This window comes from Lepus europaeus, chromosome 12 (assembly GCF_033115175.1).
Source record: "Lepus europaeus isolate LE1 chromosome 12, mLepTim1.pri, whole genome shotgun sequence".
Classification (NCBI taxonomy): Eukaryota; Metazoa; Chordata; class Mammalia; order Lagomorpha; family Leporidae; genus Lepus; species Lepus europaeus.
The window spans coordinates 103472169-103496966 of record NC_084838.1 but is presented as its reverse complement, the minus strand read 5'-3'; the positions used below and the strand labels follow the sequence as shown (position 1 = coordinate 103496966).

The 24798-nt window shown below is 49.0% G+C and overlaps 2 protein-coding genes across 5 annotated transcripts in view; both read right to left on the bottom strand.

The window, feature by feature from the left end:
- KIF27 (kinesin family member 27) overlaps window positions 1-1061 on the bottom strand; it is a 95076-nt gene extending 94015 nt beyond the window's left edge. For all 3 annotated transcript variants that reach the window (XM_062208638.1, XM_062208640.1, XM_062208641.1), the window contains exon 1: window positions 977-1061. The gene's annotated coding sequence lies outside the window, so the exon portion shown is untranslated. The remainder of the gene's footprint in view (window positions 1-976) is intronic.
- Window positions 1062-13355: 12294 nt separating this feature from the next.
- Window positions 13356-23702, bottom strand: QNG1 (Q-nucleotide N-glycosylase 1). 2 transcript variants are annotated; one of them, XM_062208636.1, is made up of 4 exons: window positions 23174-23702; window positions 22396-22655; window positions 16843-17038; window positions 13356-14043 (listed from the first exon to the last, which is right to left on the bottom strand). In XM_062208636.1, the coding sequence occupies exons 1-4, from the start codon at window positions 23508-23510 to the stop codon at window positions 13811-13813; spliced, it is 1026 nt and encodes a 341-aa protein (XP_062064620.1). In that variant the 5' UTR covers window positions 23511-23702; the 3' UTR covers window positions 13356-13810. The 2 variants fall into 2 exon arrangements, with proteins under 2 accessions (XP_062064620.1, XP_062064621.1); XM_062208637.1 differs by having other exon boundaries at window positions 13358-14043; window positions 23242-23332.
- Between the last annotated feature and the right edge of the window lie 1096 nt (window positions 23703-24798).

Sequence of the window (24798 nt, the reverse complement as noted above, 5' to 3'; positions counted from 1 at the left end):
TTCTGATGAAATTGTGAATAAAATCTGCCAAACGCAACTGAGATATTTCCACCTTCTCGGTTTTTATAATAGGAACATCTAGAAACAATTTGGCTCTAAGAGCAACTGAAACTCAACTATTCTATCAATTAAAAAATAATGGTTTGGGGCTGGTGCTGTGGCACAATGGGTAAAGCTGCCGCCTGCAATGCCAGCATCCCATATGGGCACTGGCTGCACCACTTCTGATCCAGCTCTCTGCTGTGGCCTGGGAAAGCAGTGGAAGATGGCCCAAGTCCTTGGGCCCCTGCACCCTTGTGGGAGACCCAGAGGAAGCTCCTGGCTCCTGGCTTTGGATCGGCCCAGCTCCGGCCATTGCGGTTATCTGGGGGAGTGGGCCAGCGGATGGAAGACCTCTCTCTCTCTCTCTCTGTAAAATCTGCCTTCAAATAAATAAGTCTTTATAAAGCAATAATGGTTCATAAACACACGGCTTGTCTTCAATACACAAGAAGCAGTCTCCTTTTTTAAAACAACTCCGTCTCGCTGACACTTGCTCAGATGTTGGGCCAGCCACAGCCGTGAGACGCGAACGCCTTCCGTCGCTAACACCTGCTCTCTGGGGACATCAGGCAAGCTTAAAGGGTTTCCCAAGTGCGAGCCAAGACAGCAGCAGTGGCTCTCCCGAGGCCGGGGTGGGCGCGGTCCGAAAGGCCCGAGCGGAGCACCAACTTTCTCTCACACGGGTCTCGCGCCCATCACCCCTGAGGGGAGGCTCTGGGGCTCCCGCAGCGCGCAGAGCGGGCCACGGCGACGGCGGGCTCCGACCCGGAGGGCCCGCCCACCTCAGGGGCACCCCCACGCCCCGCTGGGTGCCCCCTCAGCCTCGCCTGCGCCCCAACCGCCCCCGAGCCCACCCCGCCGCGGCTCCCACAGCCAGAGCGCTGAGCGAGCTCAGGGCGCCGCTGACAGACGCCGGCCCCGTCCCCGCACTGACCGGCTCGGGAAAGGCCCGGTCTCTGGCGGCGAGCGCACGACTCCCCGGTTCCGCTCTGCCGCGCCGCTGCCGCCGCCCGCGCCTTTTGTTGTCGCGCGTTCTCCAGGCAACCGGCGAAGCCGGCCGCGCGAGGAACGCCGTCCGGGCCGCCACGCGCTGGCCCCGCCCCCGCCGCGCCCCGCCCCTCCTGGCCCCGCCCCGAGCCTTGCCGCGAGCCCCGTACCTCCTAGCCCCGCCCCGAGCCTTGCCTCGCCCCGCCCCTGTCGCGAGCCCCGTCCACTCTGGCCCAGCCCCGAGCGGCGCCCCTCCCCGGCCTCCCCGCCCTGCCCCACCCGCTCCCCGCCCCTGCCGCGAGCCCCGCCCCTGGCCCCGCCCCGAGCCCCGCCCCGCCCTCCGGTGTCCCACCCCTGAGTCAGCCCCGGCCTCCGGGTGGCAGAGTCAAGCCCCGGCTCTGAGCGTTCCTACCTACACAGGTTCCTCCTGCCGCAGTGGAGGCTCCGGCTGCTCCCGCGGTGCTGAGCTCAAGCAGCTCTCCATGGGCTCCTGACCGAAGACGAGAACCCCTCCAGGTTTCGTCTCAATAGCTTATCCACCAATCCAGTTCATCTTTATTGACGTAACGTTTATTGTCGAGTTCGCATTCGCGACGTCATGCACCATCGCCTGTGTTCTGCCTCCAAGACGTTGTCACTCCCCAAAAGAAACTCCGTGCTGCGGTTGGTCCCCTCTCCCGCCAGCCCCTGCCGGTTCTGGGCGTCTCGTATCTGTGCAGTCACACTTCGGCAACGTCTCTGGTTTCCTATGCTTAATGTTTGTGGGGTCCGCTTACGCTGTAGCATCTCTCGGCACTTTTTATTCTTTTTTATGGGTGAATAATATTCCAACATGTTTTGTCCATTCATGATTTCATGGCACCTGGGGGTATTTTCACTTTTTGGCTAAATTGAATATTGCTGTTGTAAACACTTGTTGTATGACTATATGAATATCTGTTTTCAGTTCTTTTGGGTATACACCTAGGAATGAAATTGCTAGGTCATATGGTAATTCTATTTTTTGAAAAGATTTATTTATTCAAAAGTCAGACTTACACAGAGACAGAAAGAGAGAGAGAGGTAATTCTATTTTTAACTTTTCCAATGTACATAAAAAAAAAACTATGAATTAAAAAGACAGAGTGGGGGCCGGCGCCGTGGCTCACTTGGTTAATCCTCCACCTGCGGCACCAGCATCCCATATGGGCGCCAGGTTCTAGTCCCAGTTGCTCCTCTTCCAGTCCAGCTCTCTTCTGTGGCCCTGGAGGGCAGTGGAGGATGGCTCTACTGCTTGGGCCCCTGCACCCGCATGGGAGACCAGGAAGAAGCTCCTGGCTCCTGGCTTCAGATTGGCACAACTCCAGCTGTTGCGGCCATTTGGGGGGTGAACCAACGAAAGGAAGACCTTTCTCTGTCTCTCTCCCTCTCACTCTCTATAACTACCTGTCAAATAAATAAATAAATAAAGACAGAGTGACAGAGGAAGAAGAGATAGACACGCATCTTCCATCTGCTGGCATACTCCCCAGGTTGCTGCAATAGTCCAGGTTAGGCCAGGTCAAAACCAGGAACTGGGAACTGCATCCAAGTCTCCCACATGGGCCCCAAACATCTGACCATCCTCTGCCTTCCTAGGCGCATTAGCAGGGAGCTGGATTGGAAGCAGAGCAGCCAGGATTTGAACTGATGCTCCAATAGCTGTGCCACAGCACCGTCTCCTTGGTTTAGTTTTTATTTTTTTTTTAAGATTTATTTATTTATTTGAAAGGCAGAATTACAGAGAGGCAGAGGTGGAGAGAGAGAGAGAGGGAGGTCTTCCATCCACTGGTTCATTGCCCAGATGGCCACAACAGCTGGAACTGCGCCAATCCGAAGCCAGAAGTTTCTTCCCAGTCTCCAATGGAGGTCCAAGGGTCCAAGCACTTGGGCCATCTTCCACTGCTTTCCCAGGCCATAGCAGAGAGCTGGATCAGAAGAGGAGCAGCCAGGTCTTGAATCGGTGTCCATATGGGATGACAGCAGTGCAGGTGGCAGCTTTACCCGCTACGCCACAGCGCTGGCCCCCATTGATTTAGTTTTAAATGCCTCAGTGTCTCTAGTTTTTTGTGGTGCAATCAAGGTGGGTTGGAGTTCCAAAAAGCAGTTGTCAGGGATTCACAGGTTCCTGTGCATAGAGGGGTCTTATTGTTCAAAGAAATTGTGAGACTGAAAATGTTTTTCTTCTAGTCCAAAATGTATCTCATAGAGGAGATTGGGAAATCCTTAAGGCCAGAAACCTGGCATCTGATTTTCGATGGTTTGCGTCTCTTGCTCTTGCAAAACCATGACATTGACCATTAATTGTTTCTTTTTCTTTTTTTTTTTCTTCTTCTTCTTTTTTTTTTTTTTTTTTTTGACAGGCAGAGTGGATAGTGAGAGAGAGAGACAGAGAGAAAGGTCTTCCTTTTTGCTGTTGGTTCACTCTCCAATGCCCGCTGCGGCTGGCGCATCTCGCTGATCTGAAGCCAGGAGCCAGGTGCTTCTCCTGGTCTCCCATGGGGTGCAGGGCCCAAGCACTTGGGCCATCCTCCACTGCCTTCCCGGGCCATAGCAGAGAGCTGGCCTGGAAGAGGGGCAACCGGGATAGAATCTGGCGCCCCAACCGGGACTAGAACCGGGTGTGCCGGCGCAGCAAGGCGGAGGATTAGCCTGTTAAGCCACGGCGCCGGCCTTTTATAGTTCTTTTTGAGAGTCTGCATTTTTCTTCCAAACTAAAGCCTGCAGTCCAGGGAAAAAAACATCAAATATGTCAATTCATTGTGTTGCATTTCTTAGAACTCTTAAAAAACAAACAGAAAAAACCCGTGTTGCCCATTGGGACTGTGAATTGATACGGGAGAACCCAGTACTGATGAAGCCTGGCCCAAGTGCTTGGGCCTCTGCACCTGCGTGGGAGACCTGGAAGAACCTTCTGGCTCCTGGCTTCAGATTGGCACAGCTCCAGACATTGTGGCCAGTTGGGGAGTGAACCAGTGGATGGAAGGCCTCTCTCTCTCTCTCTCTCTCTCTCTCTCTCTCTCTCTCTCTCTCTCTTTCTCTCTCTCTCTCTGCCTCTCTCTGTAACTCTTTCAAATAAATGAAATAAATCGTTTTTTAAAAAGGGTGGTGGGTTACTTAGGGATGCTAAGGATATGAGACAGGGGTCTTGGGCCTTGTGGGGTGAGTAGAGAGAAGAGAGACTAAAAGACCCCCCCCCCCCGCCCCAAATCAGAGGAAGCTCTGCAGAATTTGCAATAGCTGCAGAAAGAGGAGACAGGTGCCGGGTGAGAGGCTGGAAGCACCAGACCACTTGATTGAATGGTAGTGCAGGGTGGAGCAGTAGCGGCTGTGCTGCCACCATGTGGCAAGGTAAGAATCGCAATTTCCTCATGATCCAAGTGGATCCTCTGGAAGGTACACAAACTTGAGCGCCAGGACGATGGCCCTGAAGGTTGTCTTTTGAGGAGGGGTCTCCCGCAGCCAGAGGCAATGGGAAGAGCTGGGCTTAGGGCCGCTGGAAGAAATTGAGCCTCATATGGATCTCCCACTGGGGGAAATTCTGCCTTGCAGCTCCTTGGAAGACCTCCTCCACTTGTGCTCCATGGCGCACTGGGACCCCTGGGCTACAGACAACACCTACGGCCAGTCCAACTTTGTAGAGGAGCAGCAAATCACAGAAGATCACAGCTGGGCCCAGTTTAGTAAAAGAAACATTTGCGGGACAGGCGCTGTGGCGTAACAGGTAAAGCCACCGCCTGCAGTGCCGGCATCCCCTATGGGTGCCGTTTGGAGACCCGGCTGCTCCACTTCCAATCCAGCTCTCTGCTATGGCCTTGGAAAGCAGAAGATGGCTCAAGTCCTTGGGCCCCCGCACCCACGTGGGAGACCTGGAAGAAGTTTCTGGCTCCTGGCTTTGGATTGGAGCAGCTCCAGCCATTGCAGCCATCTGGGGAGTGAACCAGCAGATGGAAGACCTCTCTCTCTGCCTCTGTCTCTCTGTAACTCTGCCTTTCAAATAAATAAATAAATCTTTTTTGAAAAGAAGGAAGGGAGGAAGGAAGGTAGAGAGGGAGGGAGGGAGGGAGGGAGAAGAAACATTTGTCCTTTCCCCCTAAGGCTTCTAACGCACTCACATTCTCAGAACAGCTTGAACCATAGACTGGGATTTGGTGCGTTGGCTATGACTGCATTCCATATCAGAATGTCTGGATCTGAGTCCCGGCTCTGCTTCCAATTCCAGCTTCCTGCTCATAGCGCCCTGGGAGCCAGTAGATAATGGTTCAGGCACTCGAGTTGCTGTCACCTATATGGGAGACCTGCATGGATTTCCTGGTTCCTGGCTTTGGCTTATCCAGCCCTAGTTGTTGCAGGCATTTGGAGAGTAAACCAGTGGATACTCTCTCTCTCTCTCTCTCTCTCTCTCTCTCTCTCTCCCCTCCCTGGCTTTCAAATAAAAAAGTTGTTTTGTTTTTTGTTTTTGTTTTTGTTTTTAAAGAAAATGAGTTATTCGGGAAGCAACAGATCCTACTCCTCCCACTTTAGGTTCCTTCAGTACTGAGGCAGTGTCTGGTTTTCCCTTTATTTCTGGAACAGAGAGAGAGCCCCTTTACTTACCATATTGGGAGTTCTATGCCGCCATTTTGCCTTTGGTCCCTTAGTGTAGTGTGGAGAAGCTGAACTTTCCTAATGCATCCTGCCAAACCATGCCAGGCAGATTCTCTCGCCCCTGTGGGCAAACCAGGCAAGCATGGTGTCCACCAATCATGAGGGAAACTTTAGGAGACTAGGAAAGGGAATGGGCCTTGGGCAGTGACTTTCAAATTTCATTGATGTTAAGGTATCATTCAAAATACAACTGACATCATGACTCAATTCACATGCATGGACGACATGACTCAAAATACATATATGTGAGTAAATGAAAACAAAAGTTTTGGGGCCAGTGCTGTGGCATAGTGGGTAAAGTCACAACCTGCAGTGCCGGCATCTCATATGAGTGCTGGTTCAAGTCCTGGCTGCTCCACTTCTGATCCAGCTCTCTGGTGTGGCCTGGAAAAGCAGAAGATGGCCCAAATCCTTGGGCCCCTGCACCCAGGTGGGAGATCTGGAAGAAGCTCCTGGCTCCTGGCTTAGGATCAGCTCCAGCTCCAGCCATCTGGGGAGTGAACCAGCAGATGGAAGACCTCTCTCTCTCTCACTCACTCTCACTCTCACTCTCTGCCTCTCCTTCCCTCTGTGTAACTGACTTTCAAATAAATAAATCTTTTAAAAAAAAAAGAATTTTATGAGATTATACTTACCCTTACCCACCATGGTGTTCTGTTTTATCCTATTCTATTTCACTTTTTATTAATGTTGATAATAACCCTATGATCCATTTCATGGCCCTTGAATGGACTGCAACCCGCAACTTGAAATATTCTACTCAAAGATTATAATCTAGATGATAATGAATCAGAGATGACATTTTCATCCACCCAGCAGCATAACATACCTACTGTATTACTTATCTATTGATGAACCACAAATCACCCCATAACTCAGTGACATTTCTGTGGGTCAGGAATCTGCACGTGGCTTTGCTGGGTCCTCTAATTCGGGGCTTTCACAAGACTGCCATAAAGGTGTCGGCCATGGTCACATCAGCTTGGGTCAGCTTGCCTCCCGTCCTGCCTGTGGCCAGATTCCTCTCCTTGAGGGTGGTTGGACCCGGGGACGCAGATCCTTGCTGGCTGCTGGGCAGAGGCTGCCTTCCGTTCCTCCCCTGCCCAGTTCCTTGGCAGGTGCCCCTCTCCATCAGATCAACACTCAAGATGAGGCAGGGAAAGAAAAGCAGTGAGACAGAAGCCCATCTTACAACTTAGCCACCATCAGGCTGTCCCATCGCCTTTGCCGCGTTCTGTGCATGAACAGCAAGACCCAGAGTCCTCCCCACAGTCTTTATTTGAGGGGCAATGGAGAAGCCTTAAGATTTCTGAGAAAGTATCCCAATATATTGGAGCACTGGTTTGAGTCCCCACTGCTCTGCTTCTGATCTGGCTCCCTGCTAATGCTCCTGGCAAAGCAGTACTTGGGTCCCTGCCTCCCAACAATGGGAGACTTGGATGGAGATCCTGGCTCCTGGCTTCAGATTGGCTGAGTTCTGGCCATCGCAACATCTGGGGAGCAAAACCAATGAATGGAAGCTCTCTCTCCCTCCCTGTCACTCCGCCTCTCTTCCTCTGCCTCTCAAATAAATCAAATATTCTGAGCATGAATTACATTTAGATTGACTGAGTGTTTCAGGCTAGAGAAAACCCTCTTCACTGGCCTCCTATATCCTGTCTCTACCTTCTCCCACCCATGCGTAACAAGAGTAGATTTAGTAAAGGGGAAATTGGACTCACCCGATGTGATGGGCGTCCAGTGTGAGTCTGACATGATTCCTCCCCACCTCCAATTCCCCTGAGTCTCTGTCACTCACACACCCCACACACACACACACACACAAGTGTGGTGGAATAAGAAGGCCATGCCAAGATGGCTGTTGACAACAGAGCCTGCCTGGAAACAGGCTGTGATTGGATGGCTTCGGAAACTGCCTGGCAACAGGCTGTCATTGGTTAGGGCATAGACCGCCCCTTGACAAGATTGGCTGCCTTGGCTATATAAGCTGCTGTACCAACTGAAAATAAACGAGTCTACAGGTTACTCACCTCTGGCCTGCTTTCACCTGACTCCCGGGGTCTGTGTGGTGACTCCGTGCCTCTTGCCCCCACCATGCTCCTCCTCTCACAATGAATCCCTATTAGTTAATGGATGGGAAAGATGGTATTGGGTGGCAAGAATCACAAACATATTTAACACCTGTTGTTACAGTGCAGTTCAAAATTTCTTGGAAATGTGTATTATGAAAAAAGAAAACTATGCATGGAGTTCAATTTTTTTGCACCAAAGTGAACTTAACTTTTAATTCTATTTTCCTCTATGAGCGTTTTTGCAATACTTTTATTTAGTGCCAGTCATTAAGCTATAGTACAGGCTTTCAGTATTCCATATATTATGTATAGTACTGAAATACATGTCCCTGTGGGTTTAATGTCATCTAGGTTTTTTTTTTTTTCCTCAAAATCTGAGGAAGGACACAATTCAGCCCATGAGTACCAAACAGAAATATAAATAAATACACCAAGTCAAAAAGTCTGGACTGGCGTTGTGTTGTAGCAGGTAAAGCCACTGCCTTGGATCCCAACATCCCCTATGGGTGCCGGTTCGAGTCCCGGCTGCTCCACTTGCAATCCAGCTCCCTGCTAACACGTCTGGGAAAGCAGCGGAAGATGGCCCAAGTGCTTGGGCCCCTGCTTCCACGTGGGAGACCCAGAGGGAGTTCCTGGCTCCTGGCTTTAACCTGGCCCTGATCTGGCTACTTGTGGAGTGAACCAGTGGATGGAAGTGTCCTCTCCCTGTCTCTCTCTCTCTCTCCCTCTGCCACTCTGCCTTTCAAATAAATACATGTAAGGACAGAAAAAGCCACAACTTGGGATGCCTGTGTCCTATATCAGAGTGCTGGTTCAAGTCCCCGCTACTTGACTTTGAGGTCAGCTCCCTGCTAATGTGCCTGGGAAGCAGCAGATGATGGCTGAAGTACCGGAGTCCCTACAGCCCACATGTAGTCTGGGGAAACAGTGACGTGAATAAAGCCCTCCAACCTCTTTCATTTTTTCTTGGCATCTCCCACCCTTTGTGTTCAGCAAAACGGCTGACCCAGAGCATCACCCCTCTCTGCACTGCTGGCTCTCTTTCATGACTCCCATTAGACTCCAGAGGACTCCTTGATCTGTGACAAAGCCAAACAGATCCTTTCCCCTTTGCCTAAACCTGATGACAAGGACGGATGCGGGCCTTGCAACCATTTATTCCTTGTCTCATGAATGATTAGAACCCTTTGTGGGCCTGAAACTACCTCCACATGGAGATAAACATTTATTGCTCAGTGAAGTGGGATTTCTCCTGATGGCAAAACAATCTCACCTATAAATCCTCCCACCAGTAATGGGTCTACCCCACCCTATGAAAGTCTAAGGCAAAATCGTCCCACCAAGCAGCTCTCATCCTTAGATCTGGGTGCTTTTCTGATTTCAATACCCTGAACTGAATAAATTCAATTCCATTACTTGTTCAGGTTTTGTCTTCAATAACAGCATCTACCCAAAGGGTGAAAATCAAATACTAAAGCCAGGGACCACCATCATGGCACAGCAAGTTAAGCATCGCCTAAGATGCTAGCATCCCAAGTTCAAGTCCCAGGACTTGAACTCCACTTCTTATTCAGCTTCCTGCTGTTGTGCCTGGGAAAGCAGTGGAAGATGGCCCAAGTACTTGGGTCCCTGCCAACCATATGGGAGATCCTGATGGAGTCCCTGGCTCCTGGCTGCAGGCTGGCCCAGCCCTGGCTCTTGCAGCCATTTGGGGAGTGAACCAGTAGTTAGAAGACTCCTCTCTCTCTTCTCTCTCTTTATCTCTCCCTCTATCTTCAAAAAATAATCTCCAAATAAATAAATAAATAAAACCTACACTCCCTCCAAAAAAAAAAATCCCATAAAAAAAATCTAAGCACACTGACAGGGAGACAAGTTAGAGTTGGTGTTATCAGGTAAGACATAATTGCCTGAAAGTAGCTTCCCTAAGTTACATACTGTAGCTCATTATCTCTGTACTTCCTCAACCAGATCTTTTTTTAAAAAAATAATTATTTCATTTATTTTAAAGACAGAGAGAGGTAGAGAGACAGAGAGACAGAGAGAGACAGAGAGAGAGAGAGATCTTCCATCCACTGGTTCACTCCCCAAATGACCACAATGACCAGAGCTGAGCTCATCTGAAGCCAGGAGCTTCTTCTAGGTCTCCCATGTGGGTGCAGGGGCTCAAGGACTTGGGCCATCTTCCACTGTTTTCCCAGGCCATAGCAGAGAGCTGAATTGGAAGTGGAGCAGCCAGGACTCGAACTGACGCCCATATGGGCTGCCGGCACTGCAGGCAGTAGCTCTAACCCACTGTGCCACAGTGCCAGCCTCCATCAGCCATATCTTTAAGCCATTTGTATACTCAGCTTCAGGGAAGGAGCACAGTGTTGCAGCTAATAAATATTTTTTTTAATTGAACGGAATGAAATCTATTAATTTGCTTTAGTGCTGTGGGGGTGAAGTTGAAGATGGAGAAAGTACACAAAAGAAAACAAGACAATCCCTGACAGCCTGGGACTTACCCCCATGACATAATCTCACAGGCTCTAACATCTGAGGCCATGCCAAAGTAAGACAGAATAAAGCTACCACCTAATTTTTATCCAAACAAGACGGAAGACCAATGTGCCACACACAAAGTACCAAACACGCTTCTCTCTCCACCAAAACAAATGACTGTCCCTCTCCTTATAGTTACAGCGTCATTCTCTCTCTGCCTCCTTGTGGGTAAGATCTGAAATAGCCAGCGGCAGGACTACCCCTGCTTTCTGTAGCAGCTGATCTAGACAGAACCCTGCTTTCTCAGGCTCTCTCTTCCAAAACATCCTGAGATGCCCCAGGCTACAACAGTAAAGCTAATCGGTTCACTTTGGTTGGAAAGCATTGAGAAGGCGCCTTGGCTAAATGACTGAATTTTACAGGAGGCAAATCTCCAGCCAGCATTGTGGCCTAGCGGGTTAAGTGGCTGCTGTGACGGCAGCATGCCATATGGGCACCTGTTCTAGTCTCGGCTGCTCCATTTCCAAACCAGCTCCCTGCTAATGGCCTGGGAAAGCAGCACTAGATGAGCCAAGTGTATGGGCCCCTGCCACCCATGTGGGAGACCTGGATGAAGCTCCTAGCTCCTGGCTTTGGCTTGGTCCAGCATCAGCTGTTGCCACCATCTAGAGAGTGAACCAGCAGATCAAAGATCTGTCTCTCGTTCTCACTTTGTAACTCTTTTAAAATAATAAACTTTGCTTAAAAAGTCACAGTGGCAAACCAAAGGCTATTACTGGAGACTGAGGCACCAAGGAATTAGGAAGGTATCCTCTGAATTAAAGGTGTGGCAAGGAGTTTGGGGAACTCTGCACACTTCACTGTCTTTAAGTCGTGGTTGCTCCGCTTACAATTCAACTTCCTGCCAATGCACTTTCCAAGAAGCAAAAGATGGTTCAAGTACTTGGACCCCTGCCACCCATATAGAGACCTGGATGGAGTTCCTGGCTTTGGCCTGGCCCAGCCTTGACCATTGCGACCGTTTGCAGAGTGAGCTAGAAGATGGAAAATCTCTGTCACTCTTCCTTTCAAATAAGTAAAATAAACTGTTAAAAAAAGTTTTCCAGATTTCCCTGAAACCCATTGAGAGAGATCATGCCTATATAAGGGCCACAGAATCAAGAATATCAGTTACCCTTTTGTAATTCCTAATGAAGTAACAGATTTTAAAAATGACCATCGGGCCAGCGCCGCGGCTCACTAGGCTAATCCTCCACCTGCGGCGCCGGCACACCGGGTTCTAGTCCCGGTCGGGGCGCGGATTCTGTCCCGGTTGCCCCTCTTCCAGGCCAGCTCTCTGCTGTGGCCAGGGAGTGCAGTGGAGGATGGCCCAAGTGCTTGGGCCCTGCACCCCATGGGAGACCAGGATAAGCACCTGGCTCCTGGCTTCAGATCAGCGTGGTGCGCCAGCCGCAGCGGCCATTGGAGGGTGAACCAATGGCAAAAGGAAGACCTTTCTCTCTGTCTCTCTCTCTGTGTCTACTCTGCCTGTCCAAAAAAAAAAAAAAAAGACCATAAATGACTGTTGAAGTCATTAGGAAAAAGACTATTTAAATTCTCTGAGTCTATAAAACCCATGTGGTGGTGGTGAAAAACTGTTTCCCAAAATCTATGCATACCCCTTACATAATTTAGAATGTACCTAATGCCAAGAATAGAGATAACTTGTAGTTTTCTAGCCTGTTTGGTAGGTAGTTGTAGTCAAGTGACCAAGTATTGGTCAGTGAAATGGAAACAAGATGTAATGTGGCAGCTATTGGAGACTTTGGTGTCAACTTTCTTTGTACTCTTCAGCTTCATTGCTCCTTCAATCCCACTGCCTAGATTAGAACACAGAGTTCCTGGATCAGGAGCCAGGCCATGCTGAGGGGCTTGAGATAAAAGACAGCTGGGTCTGCTGCACCATGGGGCACTGCATGGTCAGCAGACTTCCTGTCCAGTCACTGGCCAGAGCAGGTTGTACCCAATTCCAGGAGGTGCCACTCTCCTTCCTTCCTTCCTTCCTTCCTTCCTTCCTTCCTTCCTTCCTTCCTTCCTTCCTTCCTCCCTCCCTCCCTCCCTCCCTTCCTTCCTTCCTTCCTTCATTCCATTTCTAAGACTATTATGACAAATTTCCAGCAGATGGCAGTAAAGTCCTTAGGGAAAGGTTATCTTTTCCTGATTCACACAATGACAGAAAACAGAAAAGCAAAGTGTAGTCAGCTCTTCGTGTTCACAAGTTCTGCATCTGTGGATTCAACCAACTGTAGATCACAAAGTCCTCATCTGAACATGCATCTGTTTTTTTGTTATCATTCCCTAAACAATACAGTATAATAATTACTTATAATTACGTTGTATTAGGTATTATAAGTGATCTAAAAGGGGCCAGTGTTGTAGTGTAGCAGATAAAGTCATTACCTATAACGCCAGCAACACATACAGGGGATGGTGAGTCCTGGCTGCCCTGCTTCTGATCCAGCCCCCTGCTAATGTGCCTGGGAGGGTGACGGAAGATGGCCCTAGTACTTGGGCCCCCGCACATAGAACTGGATGAAGCTCCTGACCACCCCTGGTTTTGGCCTGGCCCAGTTTCAGACATTTGGGGAGTGAACCAGAGGATGGAATCTTTCTCTCTTTGTCTTTCCTTCTCTCTCTGTAACTCTGCCATTCAGGTAAATAAATACATCTTTAAAGAATAAGTGATCCAAAGATGTAAAGTTCCGGGGAGGATGTGCACACGTATGTAGACACCACACCATGTCATACATGGGGTGTGAGCATCCACAGGTTTTGGTGTCCCCAGGGGCCACTGCAGACACCTAACAAAATCAAGACTGTCAGAAGAGTGAGGGTCTGCAGCTGGGGGACGAGCGCTCAGAGGTCATGACAGTTCTGCAACAGAAACTAAATAAACTGACCTACTGCAAACTTTAAAAATCCTATGTGATAAATTCTATTTTAGTGAAATAATCCATTCGTGGTTTAAGAAAAGTTTTGAAAATACTTTTTTCAATTCTGATGTGGTTATTCTGAAAATAAATAGCAGGCAAGCAGACATCCAAAATTTAAAATCATCTATTATTATTACCAATAAGGAGCATAAAAATAAGGTCAAGATTAATAACATCAAAGACTCTATCCTCTCTTTTATATCAAATGATTACAGTACAAATAAAATAAGTATACCCTGAAAAAAGATATCAATTGAAGAGATTAAATATTATTAGTAAAGACTGCAAGACATGATTAATTGTAAGAAATCTGAGATATAAAGAAAGTATGAAACTTCCTTCACTATTTCTGTCAACTGTATCACCACAAAATAAAGGAAAATACAGCCAAGATTGAAACAAGCAAAGGATACAGTGGTGAATACAGAGGAAATACTGGGGAAAACATTTTTAAAGCAAGACTGAACAGTCAACTTTCCTGTACTTGTAATTTCTACCATCTATTCCAGATGGCAAAGCAAAACTGCACAGATGATCTATATGCTATAAAAACGTAGGCGTTTGCTGTGGATCTATTTATATTCGGGATCAGTAATATATGCATCGTGTGCGATGGAACGGGATTCCTTTCATATCTTCCCTGTGGTCACGAGCGTAGTCCCATAAGCAATAATCCAGAAGAATGGAATTGATCTCTGCATTGGGCTTCTCACTCTTTCTGTCAATAAGCTCCAGGAGACAATCACGGATCAGCTCGACACACCAAAGTGAGCACCCTCGGATTTCCACCTCTTGCTTGTCCCCATATGAAAGCATTTCTCCTGCAAAGAGGAAAAACAGCAAGAAGCATTAATCGTGGGTAACAAAATGCACTCAGAACTTTACTGTAGTACAATACTACTTTACTGTAGTACAGAACTTTACTGTACCTCCTGTAGTACAAAACTTTACTGTAGTACAGTACTTAAATAGTACTCATTTTAAACTGTAGTCCAGGGTCGACACTGAGTGGGTCAAGTCACTGCTATGACACCGGCTTCCCATGTAGACACCAGTTCACGTCCCGGCTAGTCCACTTCCCATCCAGCTCCCTGTTTGGCCTGGGAAAGCGGTAGAAGATGGCCCAAGTCCTTGGGCCCCTGCACGCACGTGGCAGACCCGGATGAAGCTCCTGGCTTCAGCCTGGCCTTGCAGTGTTAGCCATTGCAGCCATCTGGGGCATAAATCAGCAGATGGAATATTCCTCTCTCTCTGTCTCTCCCTCTCTGTAACTCTTTCTAAATAAATAAATCATTTTAAACAAAAACTGTAATCCTCAGATTTATTTTTGGTTACATCATTCTTCAACTTAGGCATTAAATTCCACAAGGACAGGGGCCATGTCTGGCTTGTTTGTCTCAATATTCTCAGAACTTCACATAGCATCTTACACATACTAATTCACCAATAAATGTTTGCTAAATGAATATGTGGTAATCACAAACTTAAAAACAGGACAGCAGGCCGGCACTGGGGTGCAGTGGGTTAAGCCACTGTTTGCAACAATGACAGCCTATACTGGATTGCCCATTGGAGTCCTAGCTGCTCTGCTTTCTATTCAGCTTCCTGCTGATGTGCCTGGGAAGGCGGTGAGGATGGTCCAGATACTTGAATCCCCGATAGCCATATGGAAGACCAGAATGGAGCTCCTGGCTCCCAGCTTTGGCCTAGCCCAGGCCTGGCTGTTGTTGCTTCCCTTCTCACTGGGATTTTTTTCTCACAGCAGCAGAGACAAGCGCTATAAAAATTCAGGACATAGACAAAACACGAAGACTCAGGGAAAGCTAAGTAGAAGCATTTGAGCTAAGCCTCCGTGGCTGTGTAGGATTTTAATTGAACAACAACAAGAAACTGGGTAAAATTATTCAATCATAAAAACTTCCTTTTAAAATACAGAGGGTTGAGGCCGGCGCCGTGGCTCACTTGGCTAATCTTCCACCTGTGGCGCTGGCATCCCATATGGGTGCCGGGTTCTCATCCCAGTTGCTCCTCTTCCAGTCCAGCTCTCTGCTGTGGCCCAGGAGGGCAGTGGAGGATGGCCCAAGTACTTGGGACCCTGCACCCCCATGGGAGACCAGGAAGAAGCACCTGGCTCCTGGCTTTGGATTGGCATTGGCACAGCTCCAGCCGTAGCAGCCATTTGGGGGGTAAACCAACGGAAGGAAGACCTTTCTCTTTGTCTCTCTCTCTCTCTCACTGTCTACAACTCTACCTGTCAAATAAAAAAAATTAACAATAAAATAAAGAGGGTTGGGCAAGTTAAGGTACCACTTGGGACACTCACAATCCATAGCATCCCAAATTGGAGGGCCTGGTTTGAGTCCCAGCTGCTCAGCTCTTCTCTTTTTTTTTTTTTTAAACAGTTTTATTTTATTTTATTTATTTTATTATTTTACTTTAAAGATTTATTTTATTTATTTGAAAGACAGAGTTACAGAGAGGTAGAAACAGATAGAGAGGTCTTCCATTCGCTGGTTCACTCCCCAGATGGCCACAACAGCCGGAGCTGTGCCAATCTGAAGTCAGGAGCCAGGAGCTTCTTCTGGGTCTCCCATGTGGGTGCAGGGACCCAACGACTTGGGCCATCTTCTGCTTTCCCAAGCCATAGTAGAGAGCTGGATTGGAAGTGGAGCAGCCGGGACTACAACCGGTACCCATATGGGATGTCGGCACTTCAGGCCAGGGCTTTAACCTGCTGCGCCACAGCGCTCTTCTGATTCAGCTTCCTATGAATCTGCCTGCAAGGCAACGGATGACAACCTGAGTACTTGGGTTCTTGTCATCCATGTGGGTAACCTGGATGGAGTTCCTGGCTCCTGGCTTCAGCCTGGCCTTGCCCTGGTTGTTGGGGCATTAGGGTCATGACCCTGAGAATGGTGATCTTTCTCCCTTTCTCTGTCACTCTGCCTTTTTTTTTTTTTTTTTTTTTTTTTATTTGAGAGGTAGATTTACAGATATATAGGGAGAGACAGGTCTTCCATCTGAGGGTTCACTACCCAAATGTATGGCTGGAGCTGTGTCAATCTGAAGCCAGGAGCTTGTTCCAGGTCCTTCACCTGGGTGCAGGGGCCCACTTCTGCTGCTTTCCCAGGCCATAGCAGGGAGCTGATTGGAAGTGGAGCAGCCAGGTCTCGAACCAGTGCCCATATAGGATGCTAGCACTGCAAGCGGAGTCTTAACCTACTACGCCACAGCATGGGCCCTTCACTCTACTTTTCAAATAAATTTAAAAGAAGAAGAAGAACAGAAAAGAAAAAGTAGCAGAAAATTCTGCACCCAAAAGAGAGAATTTAAGGTGCTCTTGCACTTGATTAATGCTCTAACCACTCACATCTGATGAAGTGTCAGAGTGGCACAGGTCCACCTAACACAAACTCGGGTTTCGTTTTACGAGGCTCTGAAACTGTAACATCCCAATAGCACAACTTTCCACATGATCCATATTCCACACTATAGCAATAAACAGAACTCCTTTTTTTTTTTTTTTTTTTTTTAAAGCAAGAGACCTTTTGTGTAAAAAAACCTAGAGACTAAACACAGCTCCCCACATAACAAGAAATGTCTGAATGGAGGCCGCACACCTTTGCGAAGCTTCTTCAGCAGTTCATCGGAGTACTTCAGGGCTCCGAGGTGGACAAGGACCTGGGGTAACCTGTAGTCGGCGAACATGGTGATGCTGGAGATGTCTGTGAAGCAGCCATCTCCTTTTCCCTCTAACACACTCCACGTGTCTGCCACGAGGATCTGGGCCCGTTTGTAAAAAGAAACTCTTTTCCCCTGGTGAACAGCGAGAATATCAGTGTTACTCGGGCTTCCCAAAGCTCTGTGCTACGTTTTAAGAAGGCACAAGTTGAAAACATTTGGTCAAGGGCAGACTAATCTTACTCTGTTGATGAGAATTTACAGACCTTTAGCAGAAAACAAAATGATCTAATAAACACTATCTGTCACTCCAATGTACTCCAGGCAAACAGGACACAATTCATGTGGTCCGGGACTGGTTAGCATTCTTTCTCAGTGGCATCACTTTACACATGTATTTCTGTGTCACTGCAGTCCAGCTGCTTGTTATGTTTACGGTCTAGGTAGTATTCTTCTGAAAATTTCTTAAAATAAAAAAAATTGGGGTTGCAACATAATTCACACAAATTGTCTAAAACACAGAAGACTATAAAGAAGAAAATAATACCTGAGTTCACATCTGAGGAGAATCACATTAATTTTTTTTACTTTCTTTTCAGACATAGACATAAAAACATAATTGATCAAGAGTCAGAAATGATCAAGCCTACCATTTTTGGAAGTGTAACTAAAGTAGCCAATTATATTTATACATTACAGAAACAAGTTTAATAAAGCATTATAAAATGCTGGATTATAATTTAAGAATTCTCTTTAAATCTACAAATGCAGATTAGTATAAACTATGGAAAAGCTCAGTTTAATTATAATTTACTCCTGCTCCTAATATCAATGGTAATAATTTCAAATCACATTTTATAACTGTTGAGCTGCTAAATGAGAATAACAAATATTATTAGCTCCCCAAATATATTCTGACCACCTTTGAGAACATTTTAATTAGTAAGTGATATAAATTACTAAATAAAAATTAAATGAAAACTTGGGGGAAAGGCCCCATAAAAAGATTCTGTAAAATGATAAACTGCTGCCTGTCACACTGGCATTGCATATTAAAGCATCAGTTTGAGTCCTGGAGCCCTATCACCCATGTGGGAGACCTGGATGGAGTTCTGGACCCCTGGCTTCCACGTGGCCCAGTCTTGGCTGCTGCGGGCACTTGGGGAGTAAACCAGTAGACGGAGGATCTCTCACTCTATTTCTGTCAGTATGTCTTACAAGTAGATCAAATAAATAAATAAACATTAAGAAAATAAAATTTGGAATTGTGCTTTTCAGGGCAAACATACATGCTTATTTTTCAACACAATGTGAAGTCTATGAATTAAATGGAGAGACTGGGGAACATATCAGCATTAAGAAACAATCCTGTATTATGCTAAGAGCCTAAATTCCCGAACCACTCAAATACAGTAATGCTGTGATTGTTCTCACACAAGCTAGGTTGTTATATGGTAACTTGGTTTCTAGTGAATCTAGTTTATAAAATGGCAAGATATAAAACTCACAAAATAAAACAATTGAAGATAATTGTGTATCAAAGATAATTATTATACCATAAAGTTTAGTATAATAGATAGCAGTCGTTATCTGCTATTTTTAATAAGATTCATGGGCAAAATGGGAAAAAACAGGGCTAAAACAAAATCAGCATTAGCGATCTAAGGAAACATAATTGTCACATTATGACTGCTGTTTCCATGGTAGCAGACTAGATATCACACGATTAGATTATGTCACTTAAAATGAAAAAAGGAACAAAATATAAGATTCCAGTGAGGAATCTAAAAAATAATTCAAATAATGCGTAAAAAATTTTCTTTTAAGTCAGCTATGGCCTTAGTGATCAAATTATTTTAGTAATCAAATTCTGGACCTCTAAAATGTTAACTGGTACTGGCGCCATGGCTCACTAGGCTAATCCTCTGCCTGTGACGCTGGCACCCGGGTTCTAGTCCTGGCTGGGGCTCTGGATTCTGTCCCAGTTGCTCCTCTTCCAGTCCAGCTCTCTGCTGTGGTCCGGGAAGGAGGATGGACCAAGTCCTTGGGCCCTGCACCCGCATGGGAGACCAGGAGAAACACCTGGCTCCTGGCTTCAGATGGGGCGGCGCGCCAGCTGTGGCGGCCATTTGGGGGGTGAACCAACAGAAGGAAGACCTTTCTCTGTCTCTCTCTCTCACTGTCTAACTCTGCCTGTCAAAAAAAAAAAAAAATGTTAACTGGTATCACTGAAAATACCAGTAAATGCTGAAATAACAATTCCTTTTATTTTCCACAATGTATTAAACCTTATGAATATTTTCAAAAGATGTTTACCTTTATCAAATAATTGTTAAACAAAAATATAACCATAAATTTTCTTGAGCAAAGTCTTCAATAAACTTACCATGAACAAACAGAAAAATAAAGTACTACAGATGATTTAAGAGTAACATCAAACGTTATCTGTCAAAATATGAAAAGTGCCCACATAGAACCAGTGCTTGGTGCAGGGGTTTAAGTTGTCCCTGGGGATGCCCACATCCCATTTAACAGTGCCAGGCTGGAGTTCCAGACACTCTGCTTCCAATCAGCTCCTTGCTAATGTGCCTGGGAAAGCAGCAGATGAGGGCCCAAGTACTTGGGCCCCGCCACCTACATGGGACTCGCCAGTGGAGTTCTGGTTCCTGGCTTCCGGGCGGCCCAGTCTCAGCTGTGGCCATTTGGGGAGTGAACCAGCAGGTGAAAGATCTATCTTATCTCCCTCTCTCTTCCTCTCACTGTCACTTTGCCTTTCAACTAAATAAATACATAAATACATCTTTTAAAAAAAAAAAAAAAAGCCTGTTGTACTGTAAATGAAATAGAAAGAAAATGTTTGCTAAATCTATTTCACAATCTACAAAAAAAAAAATTTCATTCCTTTCATCCACAAAAAGAAAAATCTAGGACAACTTGAAAGTAAACAAACTGGGGATGGCGCTGTGGCGCAGTGGTGGGTTAAAGCCACAGCATGCAGTGCTAGCATCCCATATGGGCACTGGTTCAAGTCTCGGCTCCTCTACTTTTTTTTTTTTTTTTTGGACAGGCAAAGTGGACAGTGAGAGAGAGAGAGAGAGAGAAAGGTCTTCCTTTGCCGTTGGTTCACCCTTAAATGGCCGCCGTGGCCGGCGCACCGCGCTGATCTGAAGGCAGGAGCCAGGCACTTCCTCCTGGTCTCCCATGGGGTGCAGGGTCCACGCACTTGGGCCATCCTCCACTGCACTCCCTGGCCACAACAGAGAGCTGGCCTGGAAGAGGGGCAACCGGGACAGAATCCGGCGCCCCGACCGGGACTAGAACCCAGTGTGCTGGCGCTACAAGGCGGAGGATTAGCCTGTTGAGCCACGGCGCAGGCTGTCTCCTCTACTTCTGATTAGCTCCCTGTTAATGCACCTGGGAAAGCAGCAGAAAGATGGTTCAAGTGCTTGGGCCCCTGCACTTCTGGGAGACCCAGAAGAAGCTCCTAGCTCCTGGCTTTGGATGAGCACAGCTCCGGCCATTGCGGCCATTTGGGGAGCGAACCAGCGATAGAAGGCCGGCCTCTCTCTCTCTCTCTCTCTCTCTGTCTCTTTCTCTGTAACTCTTTCAAATAAATAAGATAAATCTTAAAAAAAAAAAAAAAAAAAGTAAACAAACTACATGGTGTCCTGAAAGTCATATTAAATTTTCTTTAAAGGCCGGCGCCGCGGCTCACTAGGCTAATCCTCCGCCTTGCGGCGCCGGCACAAGGGGTTCTAGTCCCGGTCAGGGGCGCCGGATTCTGTCCCGGTTGCCCCTCTTCCAGGCCAGCTCTCTGCCGTGGCCCGGGAAGGCAGTGGAGGATGGCCCAAGTGCTTGGGCCCTGCACCCCATGGGATTCCAGGAGAAGCACTTGGCTCCTGCCATCGGATCAGCGGTGCGCCGGTCGCAGCGCACCAGCCGCGGCGGCCATTGGAGGGTGAACCAACAGCAAAAGGAAGACCTTTCTCTCTGTCTCTCTCTCTCTATCCACTCTGCCTGTCAAAAAAAAATTTTTTTTTTCTTTAAATATTTACTTTTGGAGCTGGTGTGGTACATAGTGTAAGCTGCTACCTGTGATGCTGGCATACTATATGGACACTGGTTCAAGTCCCAGCTCCCTGCTAATGTGCCTGGGGAAGCAGCAGAGGATGACACAAGTGCTTGGGTCCTTGCACCCATGTGGGAGACTCAGAAGAAGCTCCTAGTTCCTGGCTTCTGCCTGGCCCCATCTTGGCTGTCGCAGACATTTGGGGAGTGAACCAGTGGATCAAAGATTTCTCTTTGTCTCTTCCTCCGTGTCTGTAACTCTGCTTTCCAAATAAAGAAATAAATCCTTAAAAAAATTTATTTGTGGTACTAGTGTGCTGCAGTGGGTTAAGCCACTGTCTACAATGCTGGCATCCCATATCAAGAGGTCTGGTTCAAGTCCTAGCTAATCTACTTTGATCCAGCTCCCGGCTAATGCACCTGGGAAAGCAGCAGAAGATGCCCCAAGACCTTGGGCCCCTGCCATCCACATAGGAGACCCAGATGGAGTTCCTGGATCCTGTCTTTGGCCTGGCCCAGATAAGTGGAAGATCATGGAAGATCTGGATCTCTCCCTTTTCTCTCTCTCTTCTTCCTTTTTTTTTTTTTTTTTTTTTAATTTGACAGAGTTGTAGACGGTGAAAGAGAGAGACAGAGAGAAAGGTCTTCCTTCTGCTGGTTCACCCCCGAAATGGCTGCTATGGCCGGCGCTGCACCAATCTGAAGCCAGAAGCCAGGTGTTTCTTCCTGGTCTCCCATGTGGGTGCAGGGGCCCAAGCACTAGGGCCATCCTCCACTGCCTTCCTGGGCCACAGAGAGCTGGACTGGAAGAGGAGCAACTAGGACTAGAACCTGGCGCCCATATTTGGGATGCCGGTGCCACAGGCAGAGGATTAACCAAGTGAGCCACGGCGCCGGCCTGCTCTCTCTCTTCCTATCTGTCCTTCTCTGTCACTATTTAAAATAAATAAATAAAACACACACAAGAGAACTAATGGCTTTGAGACATTGTTACTATTTCTTTTTTCTTTTAAAAGATTCATTTTATTTATTTGAAAGGCAGAGACAGAGAGAGACAGGTCTTCCATCCACTGGTTCACTCCCTAGATGGCCACAATCGCCGGAACTGCGCCGATCCAAAGCCAGGAGCCAGAAGTCTCCTCCAGGTCGCCCCCGTGGGTGCAGGGGCCTAAGGACTTGGACGGTCTTCTGCTTTCCCAGGCCATAGCAGAGAGCTGATCAGAAATGGAGCAGCAGGGACTAGAACTGGCACCCATACGGGGGCAGCTTTACCCGCTGTGCCACAGCGCCGGCCCCAACTATTTCTTATCCACAGGAAAGGAACTTCAAAATTCAAGTTTTGATTCTCAAAGTGAATTCTGGAAGTAAAAGAATTAACTCTGGGAGGATTAAGACTTCGAACATCCCCAACAAAGGCAACTCACCTCAAACTGAGTCACATCTCTGTAAGAAGGAAAATTCTCAACAACCAGGCTCACTAACTTCTGGGCACTGTTCTCACTTTTGCGGACGCAATTAAGGAAGGAGCCTCCAAACTTCTCCAGCAGAATTGTCCCGGTTTCGTTCAGAATCCGATGCCTCTCTTCCATCATAGGCATGGAGACCTCGGTGTCGGAGCGGAATATGTGCCGAACCTCGTCCAGGGTCACAGTGGCATAGTAGGAGGCACTAGTTATCGGGATCCCTTTAAGGGGAAAAGAAAATCCAGAAGAATGTCATACATCCATGGATGCTTTTACAACACTTGATTAATCAGGCCAGCGCTGTGGTGCAGAAGGTTAACGCCCTGGCCTGAGGCGCCGGCATCCCACGTGGGCACTGGTTCGAGTCCTGGCTGCTTCTCTTCCGATCCAGCTCTCTGCTATGGCCTGGGAAAGCAGTGGAAGATGGCCCAGGGGCTTGGGCCCCTGCCCCTGTGGGGGAGGCCCAGAAGAAGCTCCTGGCTCCTGGTTTCGGATCGGCCCAGGAGGGGCCCCAAGCACTGGGGCTGCCTTGCTTGGGGCATCAGCAGGGAGCCGGGTCGGGCCGGGGCAGCCGGAACTCGAACCCGCGGCGCCACGCCGGCCCCACCGTCCACACAGGGTCACGCGAGGCGTGTTTCGCCTGCATACAGCATGCCTTTCCTGTGTTTGGTATCCTTGGGGAGTGGCTCTCAGAGCCGTGCCGAGGCCGGGTCAGTCTCGGGCCCCGCCTAGCACCAACCTTGGTCGAGCGCTCTGTGGACCGCGGCGCACAGGGCCCAGTACCCACTGTACGCCCGGCCCCCGTACTTCACCAGACACTTGTGCTCGTCTGACTCGGACCAGAAGGAGAAGTTGAGCGTGTCTGTGAGGAACACCCAGCTGACCGCCGCCTCGTCGGCCGCCTGCGGGTTCAGCTCGTGCAGGGCCTTCCAGCCCTCCAGGCGCAGCCCAGGCCCCGAGGCCTCGGCCAGCAGCAGCTCCGCCACCCTGCGCACGCCTCCGCCGTCAATGAACACGTCCCGACTGTGTTCCGCGATGAACTTGGCGGACTCCCTGGGAGGCAGGGGCGCGTCCATTCCGCTCCTGTCCTCTGCGACTTGGCGGGGTGGGGGGGGTGACAGTTTGGACTTTGGGGCTGCTCAAACTCGAGATTCAGGGCCCGGGCCTCCCAGAGAACGGCAATCAGAGCGGCCCCAGCCCGCAGCGATGCCCGCGCCGCTGGAACCCGAGGAGACCGCGGGAACAGCTTCGGGCCGGCGCCGCAGGCACTTCCGGGAGGGCGGCCACGCCCACTCCGCCCGAGCGCGCGCGCTCTGGCCCCACTTCCGGCTGCGGAGGCCCGCGACCCGCCTGGAAGGGTCGGGCGACGATCGGCCGAGAGCTGCTGCTTCTCCGTCCTGTGCCCCCCGCCAGCCCCTGAATGGGAAGCGGGGATGTGAGGACTGCGGCTGCCGGTCGTGGTCCCGGTCGCGATGGCCCCACAGCTCGGATTCCGGAGGGCGCAGTGTGCGCGACGGCCCGCATCCGGGTTCCTGGGCCCGGCGCGCTTTACGGCCCTCGGCCTGGGTGCCTGGCCCGAGCCGCCCCGAGGTGGTGGTGCCGCGCCCCGAGCCCCTGGGCAGGCTGCCGCTTCTGGAAGTCTGAGGTTTAGTTAGGAGGTTTGGGGAAGTGGGTGAGGAGACAAGGGTGTGGAGTCGGTGCTGTTCTGTGTCCGGCCTTGGGCTTGGGTCTCGAATCTCACCCGGTGCTGGGTATGACAGGAGCGGATAGCGGAACCTGCGGCTTGCGAGTGACACGGAGCAGTTCGGTGACTGGGGCTGAGTTAAGCCTTTGTCGATCGGCGCAGCTCTGGCCGCTGCGGCCGTCTGGGGAGTGAACCAGCGGATGAAGACCCCCCCTCCCCCTTTCTGCCTTTCAAATAAACCTTTAAAAAATCACTTGAGGCCGCGCCGCAGCTCACTAGGCTAATCCTCTGCCTGCGGCGCCGGCTCCCCGGGTTCTAGTCCCGGTCGGGGCGCCAGATTCTATCCCGGTTGCCCCTCTTCCAGGCCAGCTCTCTGCTATGGCCCGGGAGACCTTGGGCCCTGCACCCCATGGGAGACCAGGAGAAGCACCTGACTCCTGGCTTCGGATCAGCGAGATGCGCCGGCTGCAGCGGCCATTTGGGGGGTGAACCAACGGAAGGAGGACCTTTCTCTCTCTCTCTCTCTCTCTCTCTCTCTCTCTCTCTCTCGCTAACTCTGCCTGTCAAAAAAAAAAAAAAAATCACTTGAGACACCTGTGCCACGTATCGGAGTCCTGGCTCCCTTGCCCATTCCAGCTTCCTGCCAGTGCACACGCTGAGAGGGCTCAGGTATCTGGGTC